This window comes from Talpa occidentalis, unplaced genomic scaffold (genome assembly GCF_014898055.3).
Source record: "Talpa occidentalis isolate TD23 unplaced genomic scaffold, MPIMG_talOcc4v2.1 talOcc4.11, whole genome shotgun sequence".
Lineage (NCBI taxonomy): Eukaryota > Metazoa > Chordata > Mammalia > Eulipotyphla > Talpidae > Talpa > Talpa occidentalis.
The window spans coordinates 100,732,687-100,755,509 of NW_023601104.1; the positions used below are offsets into that span (position 1 = coordinate 100,732,687).

The 22,823-nt window shown below is 58.3% G+C and overlaps 1 protein-coding gene across 1 annotated transcript in view; it reads left to right on the forward strand.

Annotated features, from left to right (window-relative positions):
• Positions 1 to 22,576, forward strand: part of LOC119239464 (protein Daple-like) — a 109,323-nt gene extending 86,747 nt beyond the window's left edge. Inside the window, exons 21-29 of the mRNA XM_037504040.2 lie at positions 219 to 362; positions 912 to 1,098; positions 2,782 to 2,927; positions 5,398 to 5,487; positions 6,702 to 6,934; positions 11,896 to 12,084; positions 14,380 to 14,448; positions 18,934 to 19,223; positions 20,490 to 22,576. Coding sequence (XP_037359937.1) covers positions 219 to 362; positions 912 to 1,098; positions 2,782 to 2,927; positions 5,398 to 5,487; positions 6,702 to 6,934; positions 11,896 to 12,084; positions 14,380 to 14,448; positions 18,934 to 19,223; positions 20,490 to 21,452 — 2,311 coding nt within the window. The 3' untranslated portion in view covers positions 21,453 to 22,576. The remainder of the gene's footprint in view (positions 1 to 218; positions 363 to 911; positions 1,099 to 2,781; positions 2,928 to 5,397; positions 5,488 to 6,701; positions 6,935 to 11,895; positions 12,085 to 14,379; positions 14,449 to 18,933; positions 19,224 to 20,489) is intronic.
• Positions 22,577 to 22,823: the final 247 nt, after the last annotated feature.

Consider the following 22,823-nt stretch of genomic DNA (forward strand, 5'->3'; position numbering starts at 1 on the left):
GCCAGGGTGGAGGGGACCCCAGAGGCAGCTCTCCCCGCTGCCAGGCTCCTGTCCCATGCTGTCCTGCCTCTCCCTGCCCCTTTGCCCTGTCCTGCTCAGCTCTGCAGCGGGCACCAGGGAACCCCGTTCTCTCTGGGAGGCTTCTCGGTCTTCCGGTGTTACGTGTGGGCACCATGGGCCCGTGGCAAGCTCCCAGCAGGTGTGTTCCCCTCTGCCAGGCACGAAGCCATGCTGAAGCACAAGGCAGAGCTGGACGAGCTAGAGAAGGCCCTGCACTCCGAGCGGGAAGCGCTGCAGCAAGAGCAGAGGAGCAGCGCCGTGGCCGCGGGCGAGAACCAGAGGCTGCGGGGTGAGCTGGACAGGTGAGCCTGCGGCGGGCCCAGAGGCGGCCCCGTGGGTCCCGGTAACCGGAGCTCTCACAAGCCCTGCCGTGCTGGCCGCTGGCTGTGATCAGGGCGAAGGGGACTCATGGGTTGCTGGGGTGGGCGGATGCAGGTGACAGCTCCCCTGGTTCCCCCTGTGTGACACCCTTGTGTCCGGTGCAAGCACACCTATAACCCGCGCCGCAGAACCATCTCATAAGGGAGATGCACCCCATCCTCATCATTTCTGGACCCCTATCTGTGGATTCCCCTACATGCTGAAATTGATTTGTAACCCTAGATCAATACTCGTGACATTCTCGTGGTCATGGGTGATGGATGCTTCGGTCTCCCGGGCACATCTCCAGCTGATGCTGAATATTATTCTGTGGTATCGTCAAGCTGTGATCAGTCAACTTAAAAAAAAAAAAAAAAGCTACAGTCACGATGACAAAGAAAAAGGCCTGAGGCCCAGAGAAGGGGGTTTGGTCCAAGGTTGCCCAGCTGGGTGCCCTCTTCAGCCCTCTGCCCTGGGCTCTCCACCCGCAGGGTCACCTTCCTGCACCACCAGCTGAAGGGGGAGTATGAGGAGCTGCATGCCCACAACAAGGAGCTGAAGACCTCGCTGAACAACGCACAGCTGGAGCTGAACCGCTGGCAGGCCCGCTTTGACGACCTGAAGGAGCAGCACCAGACCATGGACATCTCGCTGACCAAGCTGGACAACCACTGTGAGGTGAAGCCTCGGGACACCAGCGAGTCCCCTGGGCTGACAGCCTTGGGCTCAGCAGGGTTATGACGGGTCTTCATGAGCATCTGCCTGGGAGGCTGTGTGGGAAGGTGGTGCGGAGGCACCTGGAAGGGGCACAGCCCACGATCGGTGGGGATGTCTTAGAAAATACCTTTGCTTTCTCAGGCAGTGGGGAGGGGCTGGGTACCGTTTTATTTCGGTCCTCTGGACTGTCTTTCCATCTCTTCTAGAGGAATGGTATCAATTTGCCCCTGTTCTTGGGTTTGTCTGACTGGGGCTCCAGATCCTGGGGCTCTGGGGATGGGCTTAGTCGGGAATCCCCCAGTTCCCAGATGGGCAGAGCCATCCCTGCCATTTAAATGATCTTAAATGGCCAAACCTCAGATGAAATTGTAAACAGATCCCAGAGCAAGTACAGTGGGCAGAGGAGCCCAGCCAGGCCCCACCCCAGCACCCCAGCCTCAAGACCCAGGAAAGCGGGCACCCCTGGGACATAGCCCCTTGGCTTCTGTGTGCCAGTTAACTGCCTTGCAGGGCATCACGGTTGAGGAAACGGGCTCAGGATGCCGCTGAGCTGCTTGAAGACCCCTCTGGGCTGTGGAGGGGGACTGAGACCCAGGCAGAGTAGAAGCCTGGCCCCCACGGCCTGCCCTGTGTGGGAGGAGACTTCAGGCCGACCCTGCAGTGTGGGTTGGAACCCAGATTGTGTGAAGCCAGAGTTGGTGATTTTTCTGGTGCACCAGCCGTGACAGTGAGAGCAGGCGCTGGCAACCTCAGCCCCTCATATCAGATCTGCCCACTCCCTGTTTCTGTGCAGCTGTAAACTTTATATGAATGGCTTTTACACTTTTTTAAAAGATTTATTTATTTATACAAGACCTGGGGTACAGACCAGATGTGCAGGAGGGTGAGAGGATTCACCAGAGACAGAGCGGGGAGCAGAACAGGCAGACTGACGAAATACACTGCTGAGTGGAGCAGCGGGTGAGGCAGGAGAGGTCTGCCGCACCATGTGGGTATCTCCCTGGCCAGCCGGGAATTGAACCAGCACTGCAGAGGCTGTGGACAGCTTCATAGCGTGGCACTCAACCCGCTGCGCCACCAGGGAGGCCTGCTTTTACACTTTCTAATGGTTGGGGGAAATCAAAAGAATTTGTGGCAAGTGAAAATAATAGGAAATTTACCCTTTGGTAAGTAACAGCTTATAGAAATGCAGCCATACCTGGGCGTATGTCTATCACCTGTGCATTTGCGTATCACCTGTGGCTGCTTTCCTGCTGCACCTGCAGGCATGAGCAGTTACAGCAGAGATGGTCTGGCTTGGGAAGCCTGACATGTTCACTCTCTGGCTCTTTCCAAAAGGTGTGCCCGCCCCTTCTAGAGGAGATCTGTCCAATAGAAGCTGGATGCCAGCCCTGCAGTAACTCCAATTTTCCCAGGAGTCCCATTAAAGAGGCCTCTTACGTGGCCAGGGGCTGGGGGACTGACACGTGGTCATAGAGGGAACTTGGTCCTTCCATGTCATTGACCCGATGGTCCCTCCAAGCTTTCACTCGCACAGATTATCCTGAGATGAATGTCTGTGCCCGAAGCCTGGCCCTTCTCTTGGAAACTAGGTTCCCAGCAGGGGACTCCTGGGGCCTGAGCCCTTGTTGACCTGTGTTTTAGCTGCTCTCCCGCCTCAAGGGGAATTTGGAGGAAGAAAACCATCACCTCCTGAGCCAGATCCAGCTGTTGAGCCAGCAGAACCAGATGCTTCTGGAGCAGAACATGGAGAACAAGGAGCAGTACCATGAGGAGCAGAAGCAGTACATGTAAGGGCGCCTGTTCCTCCACCATGGTGGGGGATGCTGCCCACAAAGGGGTCCCGGCTTCCCCTGCCGCCCACCACGACCTGTGGCGTTCTGGGTGGAGAACAGCGTGGACCGCCGGTGTCCTGAGGGCCGTGTCTTTGTTCCAGCACCTGCTTCTCTGGCTGCCGGGGGGGGGGGGGGGGCTGTAGGTTTCTGCAGGCAGTGATGGTTGCCATGAGTTTGCTTTACAAAGGCACGCCCACCGCCCAGAGCTGCTTAATCTGCTTTTGGATTTACATCCACTCCTAAAGGTGGGCAGGTGCTGTTGGAGCATCTCAGGGGAAGAACTGAACCTGAAGACCGAGCAGGGGTGCCCTGTCTCATGTTCCCGAGACTGCCTGGCTCCTGGGATGCTGCGCTTGTCCTCCCTTGGGCGGTGTCTCATGTGCCGGCTCTGGCCTAGGCCCCTCGGGGTGCACAGACCAGTCTCAATAGCTGGGGCCTGTCGGAGGCAGGAGGGTGAGCAGAGCTATGTCCACACGAGACAGATGTTGAGCAGCACGGAGGTGGGGGAGGCAGGAGGGGTGTGACACAGGACAGGGAGAAGGCCAGCCCGGGCGGGGGCGTGCAGGTGGAGGGCAGCCGTGTCTACGTGCAGGGCACAGGCAGGGCAGTCAGGAGCAATGGCCGGAGAAGGAAGCGGGGCTCGGCGGTGCAGGCTTCCGTGCCCAGCTAGCGAGTTTGGATTCCCTGGGAAGTGTTTGATGGGTGGTGACCTAGCAGGGCCTAGAAAACAGCCAGAAATAGAGGTCAAGAGCCCTGGTGCTAGAAGCCTCAAGGTTCCGAGGTGGAGTAATCCAAGATGCTTTGTGCATCCGGGTGTTTTCACTCCTCCATGTGGTGGGGAGCGGGGGCTGCCCTTCCCCGTGATAGGGATGGTGGCCATGTGGGGGCCAGCAGAGGCACTCTCCACGGGGCGGGGTGCCAGCAAGCCCCCACATGCCATCCCAGCCCCTTGTAGAGATGCACCTTCATTCACTGCTGCAGCCTCCTCTGTTCATCTTCAGGCACCCGTCACCTGCTAAAGGATGGGGTCCATTGAAAACCATTGCCCTTTGGGGTAGAAATGAGCATTGCCTGAAGTTGACCCTTTATAACGCAGCTAGTGAAAGTTCGCAGCAGGTGCTAACTTGAGGGGCCCGAGCCCAGGACCCAGGGGATGATCTCTTGATGGGCTTGCATTAGAAGGTGTCTGCAGAGACCCCGGAGCAGCCTCCAAGGGGAGCTGCCCCTGGGGGCGCGCGGGGCTGCTGCATCTGTGGGGCTAACCCCAGCCATGTCGGTGCTCAAAGCACAAGGCCAAGCTGCAGGCTGAGGACAGCGTAATGACTAGACCTAGAGCCCAGGGCACGGTGGGTGGCCAGCGGCCAGTGCGTGGTGAAGCCTTCACGTTGCTTGAGGTGCTCCCTTTATGGTGAAACCTTGGAACAGCCCTCAGTTTGGGGGTGACTTTGGCAGCTTCACCATGAAGGAGACTGAGAAGTTACCTCTGGTCCAGGGGTGTCCTTTTCAAAGAGGAAACCAGGGGTCCAAACAGTGACAAACACAGAGGTGACAGGAGCAGGCCAGCAGCGGTGAGCCTGGGGGCAGTGAGGTGTGGGGTGCATCACTGCCGCCCTCGGTGCCGAGATAAAAGCACACCCCCCTTTTAGGAAGACCATGGTCTTGTCCCCTAAGGCTGGCAGGGTTGAGAGGTTCTCTTTGATCCTTCCTATATATTTGAAATGATGAGCTGGTTTCCAGCATTTCAGAATCAGCAGATTTCGTTTCATAAACTGGGTTTTTGGATCCTTAGAAAACCAACGGGGAAGATCCCCCCACGGGGCCTGCGTTCATTCCCGCACAGCAGTGCGCTCCAACCTTGCCGCAGTCCCCACCACTCCCTCTGGTCTTTCTAGGCTGGCTTTGCTGCTTATCAAAAGCTTCCTGAACGCTTTTGAGTTTGTCCCTACAGAGGGGTTAACCAGAAACCTGGCATTGCAGCGGGTGTAGGTCACTAGTCTGACTTAGCTGAGCTGACTTTTTCCACCCTGACGTCCATGTAACTCCTTGAGGCAGACTTTTTCCCCTCTGCAGAGGTGAGCACCCCCAGGAGCTAGCCTTGTGTCTGACCCCATGTGCCCACTGTTCTGGCTGACCTGGCCGGAAAGTCCTTGGGGTTTCTGAGCTTGAACTCCAGGAGGTTAGCGGTTGCTCCCTGGGGTGCACTTACAGCCAGATGCTAGGGGCTCTGGCAAGTCTTCCCAGGCCTTTGGGCTTCCAGGACCTGCTTGGAATGACTCGTTATCACGTTCCCAGGGCAGCCATCATGATGTCTGAGTCCCAGACACACACTGGACGCCCTGGGGCAGGTCCCAGGCTGGAGCTATGAGTCAGTCCTTGTTTTATTGAAAACGGGATGGATAATTTTTCTCTGCCCCTCTATTCACAGAGACAAATTAAACGCTTTGCGAAGACACAAGGAAAAACTGGAAGAAAAAATCATGGATCAGTACAAGTTCTATGATCCTGCTCCAAAGAAGTGAGTTGAATAACATTGTCATGACTTAACGCCGCCCTGGAAGCTGTCCTCTTTCCTGAGGGAGCAGAAGCTGGCTGCCTGGAGCAGGCCCGTGTGGGGGGCTGGGGATTCCCATGGGGTGGGGGCCTCTAGGGGCAGGGTTTTGACTTGCTCTCAGCCCTACCCTCTGCTCCGGCTCCTCTGTGAGGGAGGTAGATACTGGCTGGCCTGGAGTATCACAGACGTGATTTAGCCACAAGCCCTATGGGGGCCAGAGGCGCCCTGAACACAGCACGGGAGGGTGGTCTTGTCAGAGTTCATCTGGGATTGAACAGGTCAGAGAAGGCCACGGTGTGCTTGTGTGGGGCTGGGTAGGACCCCTGGGCCAGCCGCTCGAGGTCTTCCAACCCAGGAGCCTTTTGACCTGACACGGTCTCCTCCGGCTTCTCCAACCGCGGGCAGCTCCCCAGACACACTGCCAGGTGTGGGCTGGCTCGCCCCAAGGAGCTGGCCCTTGGCGCGTCCTGTGCCTCCAACGGGAGGCAGGTCCCCATCCCTGCTTAGGCCTCTGTTGAAATCCCAGAACCACAGAATTGCAGAACCTCTGTCTAAATCGCCCACCAGGCAGAGGCCAAGGCCCAGGTGAGGAAGGGGAGCGGCTGGAGTAAACGCCGTGCTGTCAGCGCCACGCGGGCTCAGAGGGCCGTGCAGCCCTCCTCCTGCTCCCCTGGATTCCTGCCGCGAGCTGCCGCTCAGTCGCTCCTTAAATTCGCTGGTGTTGGCTCTGACGGCTGCTCTTCCCCTGCGCCCACTCCTCAGTGCCAGGCGTCGTCAGAGGATGTCAGTGTAGCTGACAATGAGTGGGGGTGGGGGGTGGCTCCACTCATGCATTTGGGCAGAAAGATTGTCCCGGAGCCGGCCGAGAGCAGCGCGGCGCCACTCCGTCCGTCCCACAGCCCGTCCAGAGCCCGAGGCCCGGCTCCCGGCACTGTGTTCCGGGCGGCTGTTGAAGGCCTCTGCCCTAAGGCATACTCCCTCATGCCCCCCAGAATCACATCCCACCCTCCGAGCCTCGGACGCCGTGTCCCTGGTGGTAGGGAGGCCGTCCTTCTGAGCCCCGAATGAATGGACAGCGCTGCCGGCTGCGATGGGAATCCCGGCCCCATGAGGGAACCAGCCCCTGCCGCAGGGCAGTGGGCCTACTTGGGGTCTTCTCAAATTCCTCTTCTAACCAGGAAAAACCACTGGATTGGAGCCAAAGCCTTAGTCAAACTCATCAAACCAAAGAAAGAGGGTTCCAGAGAACGTTTGAAGGCAACCACAGACAGCCCTCCCTCGCAGCCGGAGGCCCCAGACCCGGCCTCCCCACCTGCTCAGCCTCTCCGCTCTCAGCCAGAGAACCCCGAGACCTCATCTTGCCCAAACGGCACAGAAGAGCAGGACACCCACAACGGGCCTGTGGGGAAAGGTAGGTGAGGCCGACCGCCCGTGTGGGGTCAGGCAGGGTTGAGGTGGTCTCAAGGACTCCCCTGGGGGCAGAGCCAGAGGGGAGGAGGTGCACACGCAAGGGCAGGTGTGTCGGGGGGAGTGCAGGTCACCCGCACGGCTGCCTCCTTGGGCTCATTAATGAGCAAGGGGAAGCATAGATCCTCCACAGGGTTGCGGCCGTTCTGTCCTGTCACCATGTTGTTTTAAGAGAAGCCTCTCATGTGGAAGGGGGACTGGAGCGTGCAAAGCCTGTGTACACTCAGAGACGAGCCTGGGGTGTCGGCTTCAGGTGCCCTCACGTGTGTCCAGTGAGCTGTTGTGGTGGGGGGTCCCGGGGCACCTGACACATTGTCTGTGCATACAGGGTCTTCAACCAGCCCTCATGTGGCTTTTTTATCATTTTCTCGGGTGGAAAGGCAGGTGAGGTGTTCTCCTCCTGCCTAATCCGGCCTGGAGTCCTGCCAGCCCCGGGGAGGGTCTGGTGTGGAGTTTGCGGAGATCTGCAGGGGGTATAGTCGTGCGGGTGGCGCCTTATTGGCTCTGGCCTCGGGCATCCGCTGCACGTCACTTCACCACCGCCAGGGAGGAGACCGCAGCAGCCGAGGACGCAGAGCCTCGCCGCTGAGAGGTTTTACTTTACTCCTGTTGACGGAGCTCTCTTGAAAGACGTAGACATCTGTGCACACACAAAGGGAAAATAGCAGCCAAATAAATGGCCTGTGGCAGTGACAGTTTTGTCACAGCCGCCAGCTGGGCAGCAGGGACTGAGGCCATGGAGGTCACACCTGCTTTCAGAGACGTGAAGGTCCGGGAACTGGGGGCCTGTGCGTTTTAGACTCGGTTAAACAGCAGTGACCTTAAACACGTACATTTCCAAAGTTACTTTGAAATTGCGTCCGGTGGATTATGCCAAACTCGCCCCCCAGGAGCGCTTAAGTGTTTAAGAAGAACTTCCTGCACATCAGGGCTGTGCCTGAGGCTTGTGTGTTCGTGGGGCCCCATGTTGCCCACAACTGGTCACCCCAAGTGCACACGCCTGGGTAGGGGGGTGACATTTCAAATCCTGCCGTGTCACTTGAAACCCAAAAAGAGACGTGACCCCACACACCGTGTGGGGACTGGCATTCCAGGTCGTCAGGCTCTTGCAGGTGGAGTATGGACGTTATTGCTTGCTGCTGTCAGGAGGGGTTCTGGGCTTCAGCTTCCACGTTGGCGATGGTTTTAATTTTTCAATGTCTGTCACCTCAACTTGTTTAAGCTGATTCAGGAACTGTCACCAGCCTGCGCTAGGGAGACGTTCAGAGGAAGAAAGTTTCTGCCTGTCCAGACAGTTGAGCTGCGCCCTGAGTGAGCACATCAGCGGGAGGTCTTCATACCGGGGCCCACTCCGGCCCTCTCCCTGGACTCGGCCCCTTGTACTTCGTTTATGGGCTGCATTTGTCTCATTTGGCCCTAAGTATCCCGTAAGGTCGGCGTGGCCAGCATTCCTTTTCAAAGCTGAGAAAAGGAGCCTTTCCTGAGCATTTCCCACTCGGGCCACTGCCCCAGATGGAGCTCCCGGTGCCCCGGCGGGGAGTGGGCTGGAGCCCCGTCGTCGGGACCCCGTGGAGCCAGCGCCAGCCAGCAGGTGGCATTGGGGGGCCAGGCATAACTGAGGTGCTGGCGTGGACTTTAATTCTAAATCAGAAATTCTTAGATGAGTTACCGTGAGTGCGGCCACGTTGAGGAAGTTAGATGAGCTGTCTGCTCTGATGAGACTCTCACTTAAAGGCCATGGAGTGTCGGGCTGGAACTAGAAGAGTCTTAGGAAATCTCAAAGGAAACAATGACTCTTAGTGTTGAGGGCTTTTTGGTATGAAAAAGTTGTTTTTGTTTTTGTTTTTAAAGATTTATTTATTTATGCATACAAGAGCTGGGGTACAGGCGTGAGATGCGGGGGGGGGCGCGGTGAGAGGACTCACCAGAGACAGAGCGGGGAGCAGAACAGGCAGACGGACTGAAATCCACTGCTGAGGGGAGCAGCGGGCGAGACAGGAGAGGTCTGCCTCGCCACGTGGGTAGCTCCCTGGCCGGCCGGGGATGGAACTTGTGCTGCAGAGGCTGCGGATTGCTTCATAGTGCGGTGCTTAACCCCTTGCGCCACCAGGATGGCCCAGTTTTTGTTTTGTTTTTTTTAAAATACATCCTGCCAGCAGAGGTTATCTCAGATGTACAGAAATGATTGGGGGATTCTTCAAGCAGGCTTTCTGACTCAGCGGGCCGGAAACATCACTGTTTCCGAGCCCTTGGAAGAGGCATTGGAGCTGAGCTGTCAGGGAGCCTGTCAGTAAAATGGATGAGTGAGAAACGCCGGGTCCTCATCAATATAAGTTTTATTTAATTATTTAGCACACTGACATTGAGAAATAGCCTGAGCCACCGTCTCCCTGAACAATGTCTCATTCTCCGCGCATGCTGAGTAGCTGGAGCCTGGGCACCGCCGCGCCCTGCGCTCGTTACGGGCCGGGGTGCCAGGGACTCGGCCCCGCGCGGGGCTGGGTGGCGGGTGCTGCTCGCCTCCCCCGGGCGCTCGAGGTCTGCTGCCTAAGTGCCTGTAGCTCATGTAGACTCATTTAAGTCATTTGTTGGTGTTCATTCCATTCATTCGTTTGTTTGTTTTTTTTTCCTTCCTCTTTTGGGTTATCCGGGTGATAACATTTTAGCGACTCAGCGCAAAAAGAGTCCCTTTTTGAGAAGCAAAAGCAAGGACAAGGACAAGTCTCCGACAGCCCACCCAGCTCTCTCTAAACGCCTGCGGTTCTGGTCTTCCTCTGACATCCCATCCTCTCCTAACGAGCCTCTCCCTCTCTCAGAAATCGGAGATTTCTAATCCTTTTCCTCTGTCATGTCTTCATCGCGTACCCGTTCCCGCCACCGTTCCTGAAATTCAAACAAACCAAAAAAAAAAAAAAAAAGGCAAAACCAGTACCTAAAGGCCCGATGACCTTAGCGGACCCTCCTCCCGACCCCGTTGCAAAGCCGAGCTTAAAGTAGCCAGTGTGGACTCTGATTCCCAAAGAGAAGACGCGCGGCCTCGCCCTCCGGACGGGCCCTCCCGCGCAGCACCGTGGCAGGGGAGCCGGGGCCGGCGTGTCCGTGCTGAGTAAGTGCAGGGCCGGGGCCGCCCCGCGCCCGCCGCAGGCCCGCCCGGGAGCCCCTGCTCTGTTGCTCTGTGTCCTGCCCAGCGCGGCCTCTGCCGCCGGAGCGCTCTTGTGTTGACGCAGCTCAGTTTAAACCCGCTGCCTTTGTCTCTGTCCAGTGCCGAGTCGTTGGCTTTCGCTCGCGAGCCCCCCTCTTGACGCCTTCTCTGTTTGGAAGGATGTGTCGCTCCGTTCAAGCGTTTTCAATAATGGGATGGACGCTGCTGAGCCCGAGTCCAGGCCGGAGCGAAGCTACCGCTGTCGTGGTCTGACATCTCGGACACTGAAACTCAGCCAGCCGGGGACAGGAAGAATGTCCTGGCGGGCGCGCGGGTCCACGTGGCCTTTAGCTACTGCCGTTTCCACCCCCCTCGTCCTCGTCCCGCCCGACCACGCCCCGCCTCCCCGCTGTGTGCTTGGCCTGCCGTGGCGGTTGCCACTGAGCTCCATCAGAGAAGGGAAAATGATTATCGGTTCTGCCAGTGGAAAACCAGTGTCGCCCTAAAAATTAGTAATAGCCGCTAAGATGTGGCATCGGCGGGTGTGGCGCCGACCCCGGCCGAGCCTCGCCGCAGCCCCCCCCACCCCTGCATGCTGTGGGCGCCTGCTGTCCCCTGCCATCCTGTTAGTGTCGGTCCATCTGCTCCTCCTCACCTCACCTGCCGGAGTCTGTCCCCGGGCATCCCACCAGACTTGAATCTTGCTTCTCATCAAGGTTCTTTCCCAATCCAAATTTTCCCTTGATTTCAAGTTGTAAGATTTGGGCGCCTCCCAGGGCACTGTGCGTCCCGTCCAGGGTGCCGAATTTTGGCCACAGACCTGGCTCTGGGTCCTCAGGCGTCGGGACCGGGACTTTGTGCCCAGCGTGTCCCAATGCTCAGGCCCGCCCGCCACGGCGTTGTTAGGCTGTGCTTGAGGAAGGTTTGCTTTTTGTTTTTCATTCAATGTTGATGATGGCCACGTCCGTGGTAAACCATCCTGCGATTGCTGAAAAAGACAGGATGCCAGGCCAAGAGCCTCTCTCCCTGCAGAGATTGAGGCCCCTTAAATCATTGTGAGGACGCTGCTTCTCAAATCACAAGTGAGCCGGGTGGCAGGACGCACACCCTGGACATTCAGCCCCGGTGGCAGGTCCTGAGCAGGCCTCTGCCAGGAAACAGGACTTTGAGTGACAGGCATGGTACCTAGCAGGTATGTCTATCGTTACTGTGTTGGACTTTTTACCAACGTTTTGTTTTTTTGTTTTTTAAAGATTTATTTATTTATTCATACAAGCACTGGGTACAGTGAGGAGCGCAGGAGGGTGAGAGAATTCACCAGAGCCAGAGCAGGGAACAGAACAGGCAGACTGACGAAATACACTGCTGAGGGGAGCAGCGGGCGCGGCAGGAGAGGTCTGCACACCATGTGGGACTCTCGCCCGTGGCTGGGGATCGAACCGGCGCTGCAGAGGCTGCAGGCAGCTTCGCAGCCCAGCGCTCCACAACTGCTGTGCCACCAGGGGAGGCCCTACCAACATTTTGTTTTGCTTCTGGAGCTCCTTTTTCTCCCAGCCAGTATTAGAGCCAGGGCCAGCCCTTAGGGGCCTCCACCCAGGCTTGCAGCCCGGCCCCTCCTGTGTCCGCCCCAGCCGGAGGCGCGGCTGCCCAGCTTTACCCTGTGCTCCGTGTGCCCTGCTGCCCTGCCGCCAGGCCTCGGTGTGGTCTGTCAGCCTAACCCGGGATTTTGCAGCCCGATTTCTCCATGTCCTTCTCTGCCCCAGGCCCTGGGGACCTAAAGCCAAAGCAGGGGTCCCCGCACGGAGGCAGCCTCGACCGCACGGAGGCCTCAGCAGAGCCTGCTGCGAAGCCCTGGCCCCCCGACCTGGGCCCCCGGACCTGCGCCACCTCAGCCATCACTGTACCCCCTTCCAGCTCCACCCCCATCTCCCGGCACCCAGGCCGCGCCAGAGGTGAGTGGGGGGCCCTCCATCAAGAAGGACCAACATCTGGGGCCCAGGGTCTTTCCTAAAGACGCAGGCTCTCTGAGGAGGGGTCTCCTCTCGGCTAGAGGGCTGGTGGGCCGGGTGTTCGAGCTGTAGATGGGCTGTGGCATTGCACAGACCCGCTTCAGACATCGCTCTGCCTGCCTGCCTCTCCGGGCATGTCACCGGCCAGAGGTCTGACCTGACACCACTCGTGGGAAGCACCAGGGAGCTCCAGGGGACTGAGAACCAAAATCTGGGCCTAATATAGAGAACTGTCCCACCCCACCCCCTTGCAAGTCAGAAGCTTATTCTCCACAGAGAACAAGTGAGCGGGACTGTGAACTGGAGTGTCGGTAATGCGGGGAAGGAGAGGGTAGGCAGGCCAGGGCAGGGGTCCTGAACTGAAAACCAAGGGACTTATAGGGGTTTACAAACCCAAGGCCCCCAGGATGCAGGCACGAGTTGCAGTGTTCTTCCAGTTACCCGGTGAGCTCCAGAAATTCCAACTCAGCCCTCAGTGCAGTTCTGCCAGGGGAAGCCCGTGGAAGTTCAGGGGCCCTGGGGAGCCCTCAGCCACCAGAGACCAAAACCAAATCGCGAGGCAGTGGAGTAAACACACGTGGGGCGCAGAGGCGGAGTCTGAACACACTCAGGCTTGGCCCGCTGGAGTAGACCTCGCCATCCAGCAAGCCGCACACATTTTTGGGGTTCCCCAGCGCGTGTGAAAGTTCTGTTCACCCTGTGCCGCAGCCCAGTGTGTGCAGCAGCATTACGTCTCAAAAAGACAGCACAGGCGTCTTCCTTAAATGTCCCAGCCACGCAAAGTGAGCAGGTGCCCTGGGGACACGGCGCGGGGTGCTGCCCACGCGGGGCTGCACAGACCTTCCGTCTAAAAGCGCAGCCCCCGTGAGCTAAGGCGGAGACGTGCCTTGGTCAGCAAATGGGATGCTGCCACACCCAGGAAACACCCGAGATGGTCTCCCCTAAGAGGCAGTGAAATTTAACATCTGCAAATAGAAAGGAAAAGGCAAAGCTCACAGGGCAGAGACTTTCTGCTTCTAATATAGAGAGAGGGATGTAGTGGCTTCTGAGGTGTGAGACACTGGCGAGAACTGGAGAGGTGATTTTTTTCGTCATACCCCCCACTTCACTCTGGAGATGTGGGTGTCTGACCTTGGTGACCGGCAAAGGGAGGCCATCCCCTGCCCTCGGGGCTCCCGGGCCGGCTCAGTGACATGCATTGGCAGGACATGGCCCTGGGGATAGGATGTGCTGAGCAGACACCAGACACCCAGCCGTCCTGCTCCGCTCCTGGCCAGGCGTGGGAAGGGCCAGCTGCTTACGGTTGGACAGCAGGGGCTGCCCGGGTGCTGCCTCGAACGTGCAGTCTCTGAGCCAGTGTGGCCCGGGCGTCCATCATCAGCATCTCCCGAGGCTTGGGGTGCAGAAGCCCTCCCCGGGCTTGGTGGAGAGCTGGGAACTCCATTTCCCCTCATGCTCCTAGTGGTCAGTGTGCTCAGGGCCGGCCTCCAGGCCAAGCACAGACTGCCTCAGCTTGGACCCCGTGCCTGAGGCAGAACCGAAGCCCAGGACCTTCCCCAGCCACTCCTCCACCGGCAGAGCCTGCAGAAGGGCCAGCACTGCCCACTGCTTCGCCCCCATCCCAGTTCTGGGGCTCTGGTCCATTGCTCGTGGGTGTGGCCTTCCTTCAAGACAGGAAACCCTCTCACCCTCGTCACCAAGGTCTGTCGGGGGAACTGGCAGACTCGAGGCAGCGAACAGCTTCCTGTCCTCAGGGAAGGGCAGCCGGCTGGTGGCCCGTGGGCACAGCTCCGGTTCTCATCAGGAGCTGCTCATGCAGGGTTTGGTCTCCAGGGAGTCACCGGCTGCCCGCAGGTGGCGCGTCCTTTTCCTTCCTCCCACCTCCTGAAGACCATGTGGCCCCTGTCAGGAACTGCTTTCAGGGCCCCCTGCTTTGGGGGCGACTGGCCTTGCAGGTTGGAAGGGGCTCCCTGGTGGTAAACATCCTGCCCCTTTCGCTCTGTAATTGTCATCAGGCCCAAGCTCTGCTTTAGCCGCGTGTGGCCGTCACAGGCGAAGCGGGTTTAAAGGTCAGTGAGACGCAGTATGTGGGCTGGAGAAATAGGGGGGTGGGGAATAGAAGCAGCACATCCACATGCCCCCTCCCTCACCCTGGGTAGGAGGTGGCATCTAGCAAAGGAGCTGGTCTCCCTGTGGCTGTCGGTTGCCCCGGACTCATCAGCCTTCCTCGCCCCGCAGGCTACAATTCCGACGACAGCCTGTGCGGACAGTCGCTGGAGCTGGAGCTCGCCAACCACCGGCAGTTCGGTGAGTCGCCCGCGGCCTCCTCCTGGGGCCTGAGGCCTGCACCAGCAGTGCCTTTCCTTCTAGCTCGCCCTGTGCGGCCATCCAGCCGCAAAATAGCTGAAAGTGGAGTCGGTCGAAGTGAATCAGGGGACCCAGAGCTCCCTTGTCACCTTCCTGGAGATCTGAGCATGGGGTTTCCCTGCTCACGCGTCCAGTGATGCGAACCCACCTGGAAAGCGCCCAGAGGGTTTCCAGGCAATTCTGGTGACTCGCACAGGGAACGTTGTCTTCAGGAAGGCCCCTCTCTGTCCTCACTTGGACTTTAGGCATCCAGAAGGGCTCATTGTATTTAGTCTTAGAAGTTGTTGGAAGCACAAGCCAGTTAGCAGTTGTAAATTTCTGACAAAAACGGGGAATTAGGACAGCCTTCCCCCAAATAAAAAACTGCTTTGGGCTTCAATAATTTTTAAAAAACAAAAATCCTAGGGTCTCCCTGGTGGCACAAGCGGTTGAGCACAGCGCTGTGAAGCTGTCTGCAGCCTCTGCAGCGCTGGTTCCATCCCCGGCCGCAGGCGAGGGTCCCACAGGGCACGCAGACCTCTGCTGTCTCACCTGCTGCTCCCCTCAGCAGTGCATTTTGTCAGCCTGCCAGTTCTGCTCCCCGCTCTGTCTCTGGTGAATCCTCTCACCCTCCCACACATCTGGCCTGTACCCCGGTTCTTGTATAAATAAATAAATCTTAAAAAAAAAATCCTAGAAGAATGCGAAGGTCATTCTTTCCACAGATGCAAACTCGGTTTCCATGGCTTCAGCCTGATTCCGAAGTGGCAGTCGTCACTGTCCCCTGCCCCACCGTCTAGACACCTCTGGTGCTGCATTTGTACCCCCAGCAGTGCAGATGCAGTTGACACGGGGAGGCCCCTGCTGCGGTGGGAGTTTGAATCCGGGAGCCTCTGTCTTCACCTGAGCAGGACAACAGGACTGGAGCTTACGGGGGTTTCTTTGCCCACGTTCTAATGCCTGGAGTTGGGGTGGGGGGCGTGCATCTGGCCTGTCTCTGGCTCCTCAGAGCTTGAATAAACAAAAGTTTGAATAAACAAGTCAGTTGGACCTGCTTCCAGGTCCAACTGTTTTTGTTTTTTTTTTATTTCTTTTTTTTTTTTTTTTTTATTTTTTGTTTTGTTTTGTTTTTTTTTAAATATTAAATTTTATTTTTATATTCCCCCATACAATTGCAAACGCCCCATTCTGACCCCAATCCTTCCCCTCCCGCCCCCCACCCCCCAAAAAGTGTCTCTGGTTCATAGTTTTTTGTTGATTTTGATTTTCACTTTCTTATATTCATTTTCCTGGTCCCTTATTTAAGTTTTCTAGATTCCTGCTATGAGTGAGACCATCCGGTATTTTTCTTTTTCTTTTTGGCTTATTTCGCTGAGCATGATCCCTTCCAGTGCCATCCATGTTGCTGCAAATTGCATGTGTTTATCTTTTTTGAATGCTGAGTAATATTCCATGGTATATATGTACCACATCTTCTTGATCCAGTCATCTATTTTTGGGCATTTGGGTTGTTTCCAAAGCTTAGCTATTGTAAACAGTGCTGCTATAAACATAGGGGTGCAGGTGCTCTTTGGAATGGATGTTTCTGTGTCCTTTGGGTAAATACCTAGAAGTGGAATTGCTGGATCCTATGGAAGCTCTATGTTTAGTAGGTCCAGAAATCTCCACACAGCTCTCCATAGTGGTTGGACCAGTTTGCACTCCCACCAACAGTGCACAAGAGTTCCTTTTTCTCCACATCCTCGCCAACATTTGTTGTCAGGTCCAACTGTTTTGTATCACAATCCCCTTCCAGTGAAACATATGTCCCTTTTTTTTTTTTTTTAAGATTTATTTATTCATGCATACAAGAATCAGGGTACAGGCCAGAGGTGCGGGAGGGTGAGAGGATTCACCGGAGACAGTGCGGGGAACAGAACAGGCAGACGGACCTAAAGCACTGCTGAGGGGAGCAGTGGGCGAGATAGGCGAGGTCTGCCGCACCATGTGGGTATCTTGCTGGCCAGCCAGGATTGAACCAGCACTGCAGGGGTTGCTGACAGCCTCTGCAGCACTGCGCTCAACCCTCCGCGCCTCCAGGGGAGGCCCGAAATGTATGTCCTTTTTAACAAGAGATGTGTGTTCTTTTAATCTCAAATTTTCTTTCTCAGCAAAACGACTTACTTTGCTTTTATGCTATTTCACGAAAGCCAAGTGGTTTTCGTTGGTTTTTTTTTTTAAGGTTTATTTATTCATTTATGCAAGCACTGGGTACAGTCAGAAGCGCGGGAGGGTGAGAGAATTCACCAGAGCCAGAGCAGGATGCAGAGCAGGCAGAAGGACCGAAGCACACTGCTGAGGGGAGCAGCGGGCGGCAGGAGAGGTCTGCACGCCATGTGGGACCCTCGCCGGCGGCCGGGGATTGAACCGGCGCTGCAGAGGCTGAGGGCAGCTTCGCAGCTCAGCGCTCAACCGCTGCACCACCAGGGGAGGCCCACCAAGTGTTTTTTTAGCTCAGCCCCAGCCTCCTTTGCTGACCAGTGTCTTCTAAACAGTTGCTCTTTGTAGAACTCGCAGCATTGGGAAGTTGAGTGTCCTGTAGAGCTGTGCAAGGGCAAGCTCAGGGTGCGGGGTGTCAGTCCCCATTGTGACTCCTTTCATCTCCACACCAGCTGTTTGCTGGACGTGGGTGCAGAGGTGACACAAGCACAGGCCCTGTGCCCAGTGTTTCCTGGCCCAGCGGGACAATGGGGGCAGGCTGGCCAGGTAGGGAGACCGCGTGCTGCGGGGGGAGAGGACCCAGAGGGGTGGGCTTCTCCCTGTAAATGGAGAAGCCGGCGCAGCCACATTCAGGCAGGCACAGGGCAGCCAGGAGAGCTGGCTCCAGCTCATGTCACCAAAAAGGTTGACTTCCCCTGCAGGGGCGGGGGGCAGGTGTAAGCTTGAGAAGTGCAAGAACGGGAGGGACAGCAGACGCCCCCGCTCCTGCACACGAGCAAAGTGAAGCCACCACCCCCCCCCCACCCCATGTTGCAGCCCTTCTCCGGGCGCCTCCTTCCTGGCCCCTCCAGGGAGCCTGTCATGGCCCAGGCCGGGGTCTTCCTTGTGTGTTCAGGAGGCTTAGCAGCTGTCAGGGGGAGCAGCACCCCATTCATGTGATTTCTGGACTGGCGTGAGAGCCCTCTGCCAACAAGGTTGTTTGGATCCACGGCCCTCGACAGAATAAAAGCAGGTAGCGAGTGTTGCTGTCTAGGATGTGTGCGCGCTCGGCACTCGGCTGGTGAAGCCAGGCCCTCGGGGAGCCTAGAGAGAACCCCCCAGTCCGTCCTTTGCCACACGGGCTCCTTGGAGTAGGCGCTTTGGTCCCGCCACCCCTGGTCATGGGCCTGCAGGGTAAAGGCCGCCGTTGGCCGCACCGCCCTGGCTGGGCGGCTCAGAGAGCAGCAGAAACGCGGCCAGCGGCAGCTCCCCACTTCCCCTGACAGGTAAGGCGGCCTCTTCCCTCTAAGCCGCAGGGTGCATTGCATCTTTAATTCCAGGCTCAACTTGTTATTTAGTACAGTGACAAGACCCCCAAATGCAGGCAGCCCGGCTGCTCACGCCCGGGAGGGTGAGTGGATTTTGGTTCACCTTCCACCAGGCCTGCATCCAGGCCACGTCGCTCTCGAGTGGGGTTGCAGCCGTCCTCCTGCTTCCCCTTGGTCAGGACATAGCGGGTGGGGTTTTTTTGTTTGTCTGTTTTTTTAAAGATTTATTTATTTATGCGTACAAGAACTGGGGTGCAGGCCAGAGGTGTGGGGGTGAGAGGATCCACCAGAGACAGAGTGGGGAACAGACCAGGCAGACTGACTGAAATACACTGCTGAGGGGAGCAGTGGGGAGACAGGAGAGGTCTGCTGCTCCATGGGGGTAGCTCCGTGGCTGGGGATCCAACTCGTGCTGCAGAGGCTGCGGGCAGCTTCATAGGTTGCGTCTTACTTAACCCCTTGTGCCACCAGGGAAGCCCCATAGTGAATGGTTTTGACTCTTTTCCTTGTGGTGTTTTAGGGTGAAGGGTTCCCTGTGTTTGAGAAGCCGGTGGGTGCTCTCTCCAGGACCCTAAACTCTGAGGTGTTTTCAGAGATGTTCTTAGCCCTCCCTTTGAACACCTGGACGCAGCGGGTGCTAAATAAACCTTTAATATCCAAAAGGGTGGGCATCGTGAGCCTGGTGTCCTACAGCTCCAGCTTTTCACTTTTGCAGCCGAGCTTTTCCCTTTTATCTCAGGTTATTTTGTTTGTAAATGCCAGAGTGAAATTTTAAAGGGTTCTAAAATGTTCTTAATACCCAAGACCCCAGCCCAGAGAACCCGGCCCTGGGTTCCCAGATGGGTGCTCTCCAGTGGAGGGGAGCAGAGGCAGCCCGGAGCTGCCGGCCGCGGCAGGGAGACTAATGCGTGTTCCTCTCCGTCACCCACCCTGGCCCCAGGTTCGGCTGACCAGCTCCACGGCAGGTCTGAGAGCTTCAGCAGCGAGGACCTGATCCCCAGCAGGGACACAGCCACTCTGCCCCGGGATGCCAACACCCCAGGACGCAACACCTTCAGCCGCCATGAGTACCCCCCGCCCCGGAATGGGCCTCTCCCCCAGGAGGGCGTCCAGAAGAGGAGCGTGGCCCAGCCCCAGGCCGGCATGCGGCCCTGCTCAGCTTCCCCCAGCAGTGAGATGGTCACCCTGGAGGAGTTTCTGGAGGAGAGCAGCCGGGGCTCCCCCATCCCCGTGAGTGACCTGGTCATCAGGACTGTAGGTGGGACCCTGGCAGCAAAGTCCCAGCGGGAGGGCGATCCTCCTGGGCAGCCAGCCCCCTACCCCCACCCCCGCCAAGACTTCCCTCCACCTGTAAGTGAGGGGCAGACCCTTGTTCCACCGGGGTGAGGGTGCCGCGTGGCCAGCACACTGGCAGGGCAGGGTCGCACGCTGGGCTTCAGAGCAGAATCCCGAACCCACTGAAGCGCGCGCTCGCCAGCAGAGGTTTTTTTCCGTGAAGGGGCTGATGGCGGCCGTCTCTGGCATTCCCGACCACAGTCCCGTCCAGCTGCTTTGCCGTTTCATCGGGACCGCAAGGACCGTCTGCCAGCAGCTGGGCACGACTGTTCCAGAAAAGCTTTCGTGGCGGACACTGATGTTTAAATTTCATATAATTTCCACGTGCTACAAAAATTATTCTTGGAAAAAATTTTTTTTTAAATCATTCGAACATGTAAAGCAATTCTCTGCTCGCAGGCCATACAGAAACATGTGGCTCCGCCGGGATGGGCCCCGGCTTTCATCTGCTGACGTCTGCCCCGCCACACGGCCCCCAGACCCGGCCCGAGTGAGGACGCCCTACAGCGTCTCGGTTTAGCTTTGCCGAACCGCGTGAGGGTGTGTTCACACCTGTCCACATTCAGCCATTGTTTGGTTGTGGAACGGGTCTGTCTTGCAGTTGACACCTTTTAAGGACTCTTCACCCTTCGGTGATTGATTCTCATTCCCTTCGAGAACAGTTGAACTTTCTCCGGCCACGTAGTGAAGTCTGTGACCCGCATGAATAGGCCACGGCGACAGAGAACACAGAGTATTTGCTCACACAAAGTAGGTGTTCGCTGAGCACCTACTATGTGTCAGGCAGTGGGTGTGGTGCCTGCTCTCAGTCCAGCTCATCAGCAGGTTTCTCTCCCATCCTGCCATGTGGCTTATGGGGGCAGTCTGCACCCCTGGTCCCTGTGCAGCCACACCCTTCTGCAGGGCAGCCTCTTCCCACTGTCTCTTCCCTGTCTTGGATCAGAGAAGACTGTGGGCAGCTGTGAGGGGCCTGAATGTGGCCGGTTCTGGTTTTTCTTCCTCTCTGTGGCCCAAGACAAAGCCCTTGTGAAGTGTCAGGGCGTGGTGGAGGGACAAGGGAGAGAAGGTCCGGGCCTTCCAGTTCCCTGTTGCCTCCTGCTCTGCTTAGTGGGGACCCCCCAGCCTCACTCCCGAGGCTCACTACTTCTCTCCTCTCTGTAGGACACTCCCAGTTGCCGGGATGACCTGCTAAGTGACTACTTCAGAAAGGCTAACGAGGCCCTCACCACTGGGGGCCAGCCAGGACCGCCTTCCAGGAAAGAAGGGGCCAAGATGCCCACCAGCTTGGTCGCCCCCACCATCAAGATGGCTGTCAACACCTCTGAAGGAAAGCTGCTGAAGCCTGGGCAGTACGTGAAGCCAAATTTCAGGCACGCTGAGACTGAGGCCCTACCCAGTGCCCCTGCCAGGCAGACCCAGCCTCCCCAGAGCCTGTCTCTGGGCAGACCCCGGCAGGCCACCAGCCGGAACACGTCCCTGAGCCGGGCCTTCAGCCTGGCCTCGGCGGACCTTCTCCGGGCCAGCGGGCCAGAGACCTGCCAGCAGGAGTCCCCTTTGAAGCTAGGGGGTCCTGAGGTCTTGGGCAGCCGAGAACCTGGCAGCCACACTCTGCAAAGCCCCACACCGCCCAGCTTGGCCCGGGAGCGGACCCCACTTGTGGGAAAGGCTGGAGGCTCCTGTCAGGGCCCAGGCCCTCGCATCCGGCCGCTGGACATGAGGCGCTTCTCACTGGCTCCCCCCAAGGAGGAGAGGCTGGCCCCCCTGCAACAGTCCGCCACGGCCCCAGCCATTGCCACGGGAGGGAGTGGGGGCGGCAACCCCCAGCTCCAACCCTTTTCACCTGGCGTGGCCCCGGCTGCCAGAACTAAGCCCCAAACTCCCACGCACGTGGGCGAGGTGGCTACTGTCGCCCCCATCCGGGTGGGGCTCAGCCTGTCAGAGAGGGATGGGGCCCTGGGGCCGGGCCACACGGAGGGGCTCGCTGCCAAGAGCTTGGGGAGGTCCCCCGACATGGCGCCCCATGCGGGCCGGGCCCCTGAGGACTTCAGCCGGGGGAGCACACCAGCCTCCCCGGAGCCGGGCGCGGACCCACAGACCGTGTGGTACGAGTACGGCTGTGTGTGAGCAAGCGGCCCGGGCTGGGACTACGGACGCCTCTGACCACGCTGCCCGCCCGCCCTGCCCGCTTGTGGTGCCGGGAGAGGGGCTTGGGATGAGGAAAGGAGGGGTCCCCGCAGTCCTGCGGGTTTGTTCATGAAACACTGTGCCAAGCCCTCAGAGGATCACTCTCAGGAGTGTGCCATGTCTTCCTTGCCTGTAAGTAGCCTCCAGCAACTGTTCTCTTCAGAAACCCCACTTTCCAGCACATCTGGGGCCTCTGCGACCCCAAAGCAGACACTATCCGAGCGCGCCTGGTAGAACACTCGTGGGCAGCCTGCTGGCGTCCGGGCGTGTGCGTGCGTGTGCACGTGCGGCCCCCGCGCTCTCAGACTCTACTCCTCCCAAAAGCCAGGGAGCAGCCCAGACTGGCCAGCCCGCAAAGGTCTTGAGGGCCATGGTGGGCCCCAGAGTCAGACTGGCTGGCCGTTAAAACCCAGGAGTGTCGCCCCGACATTCCTGGCATCCCAAGCACTTCCCTGTACCCCCAGGGCCAAGGTTGCCTTCCGGCAGGTGGCCGTCGGCCGCGGCATTGGCCTCCCTCCAGCAGCTGGACTCTGGACGCTGTGGTGGGTTCTGGGGCCGCACGGCCGCCTGCCTTACCCTGGCCCGCTTGTCTACAAACACTGGATCTTCCGGGCCTGGGGGGGATGGTGGGAGGGGACAGGGAGGAGCCCCTGCCCCCCCCCCCCTCCTGGCTAGTGCACAGCCGGGACGTGTGTGCAAGAGTGAGGTGCAAACTCCATTTGTCACGTGGCTGCCGCTCCCGCCGCCCCGGCCTCAGGTGCGATGTCAGTTTGTTCACCGGTAGGAACCAACCCTCTCGGCACGCGCGCGCGGAATCGCGGTCCCCGCGGGGTCTGGTTGTGCTGCCCCGGGAGCCGGTCTCCGCTCCCCGGCATCGTGCTGCTGCTTGTTCTCGTCAGGCTCCTGACGCCCCGCGTCTCCTCAGTAAAGGTGCTCTTTCCGACCTGCCTGGACCTGGTGGTCTTGCTCGTGAGGTGTCTCTTCTTTCCTTTTCATCGAAAGTCGTGAGACAGCCTTGGGAGACCCCGCGTGTCGGCAAGGCCCGCTTGGGGGGGCTCTGGGTTGGGGAGTCCACGGCCATTGGTTCTGGAGCACGAGGTCGGGACTGCGGTGAAGTGGGGGGCTCGGAAGCGAGTCCCAGTCCTCACCGCGGTGACTGGGGGTGCGGGGGGGGTGCTCGGGGCTCCTGCTTCAGGGCCCGGAGGCCCCCTGGGTGGTGGAACCGGGGCCACCAGGTTCGTCTGGAGAACGAGGCCTCCCTGTTTTCCACAGTTGTTGTCCCCCAGATTTGCTCTTCCTGCCAAGCTGCCG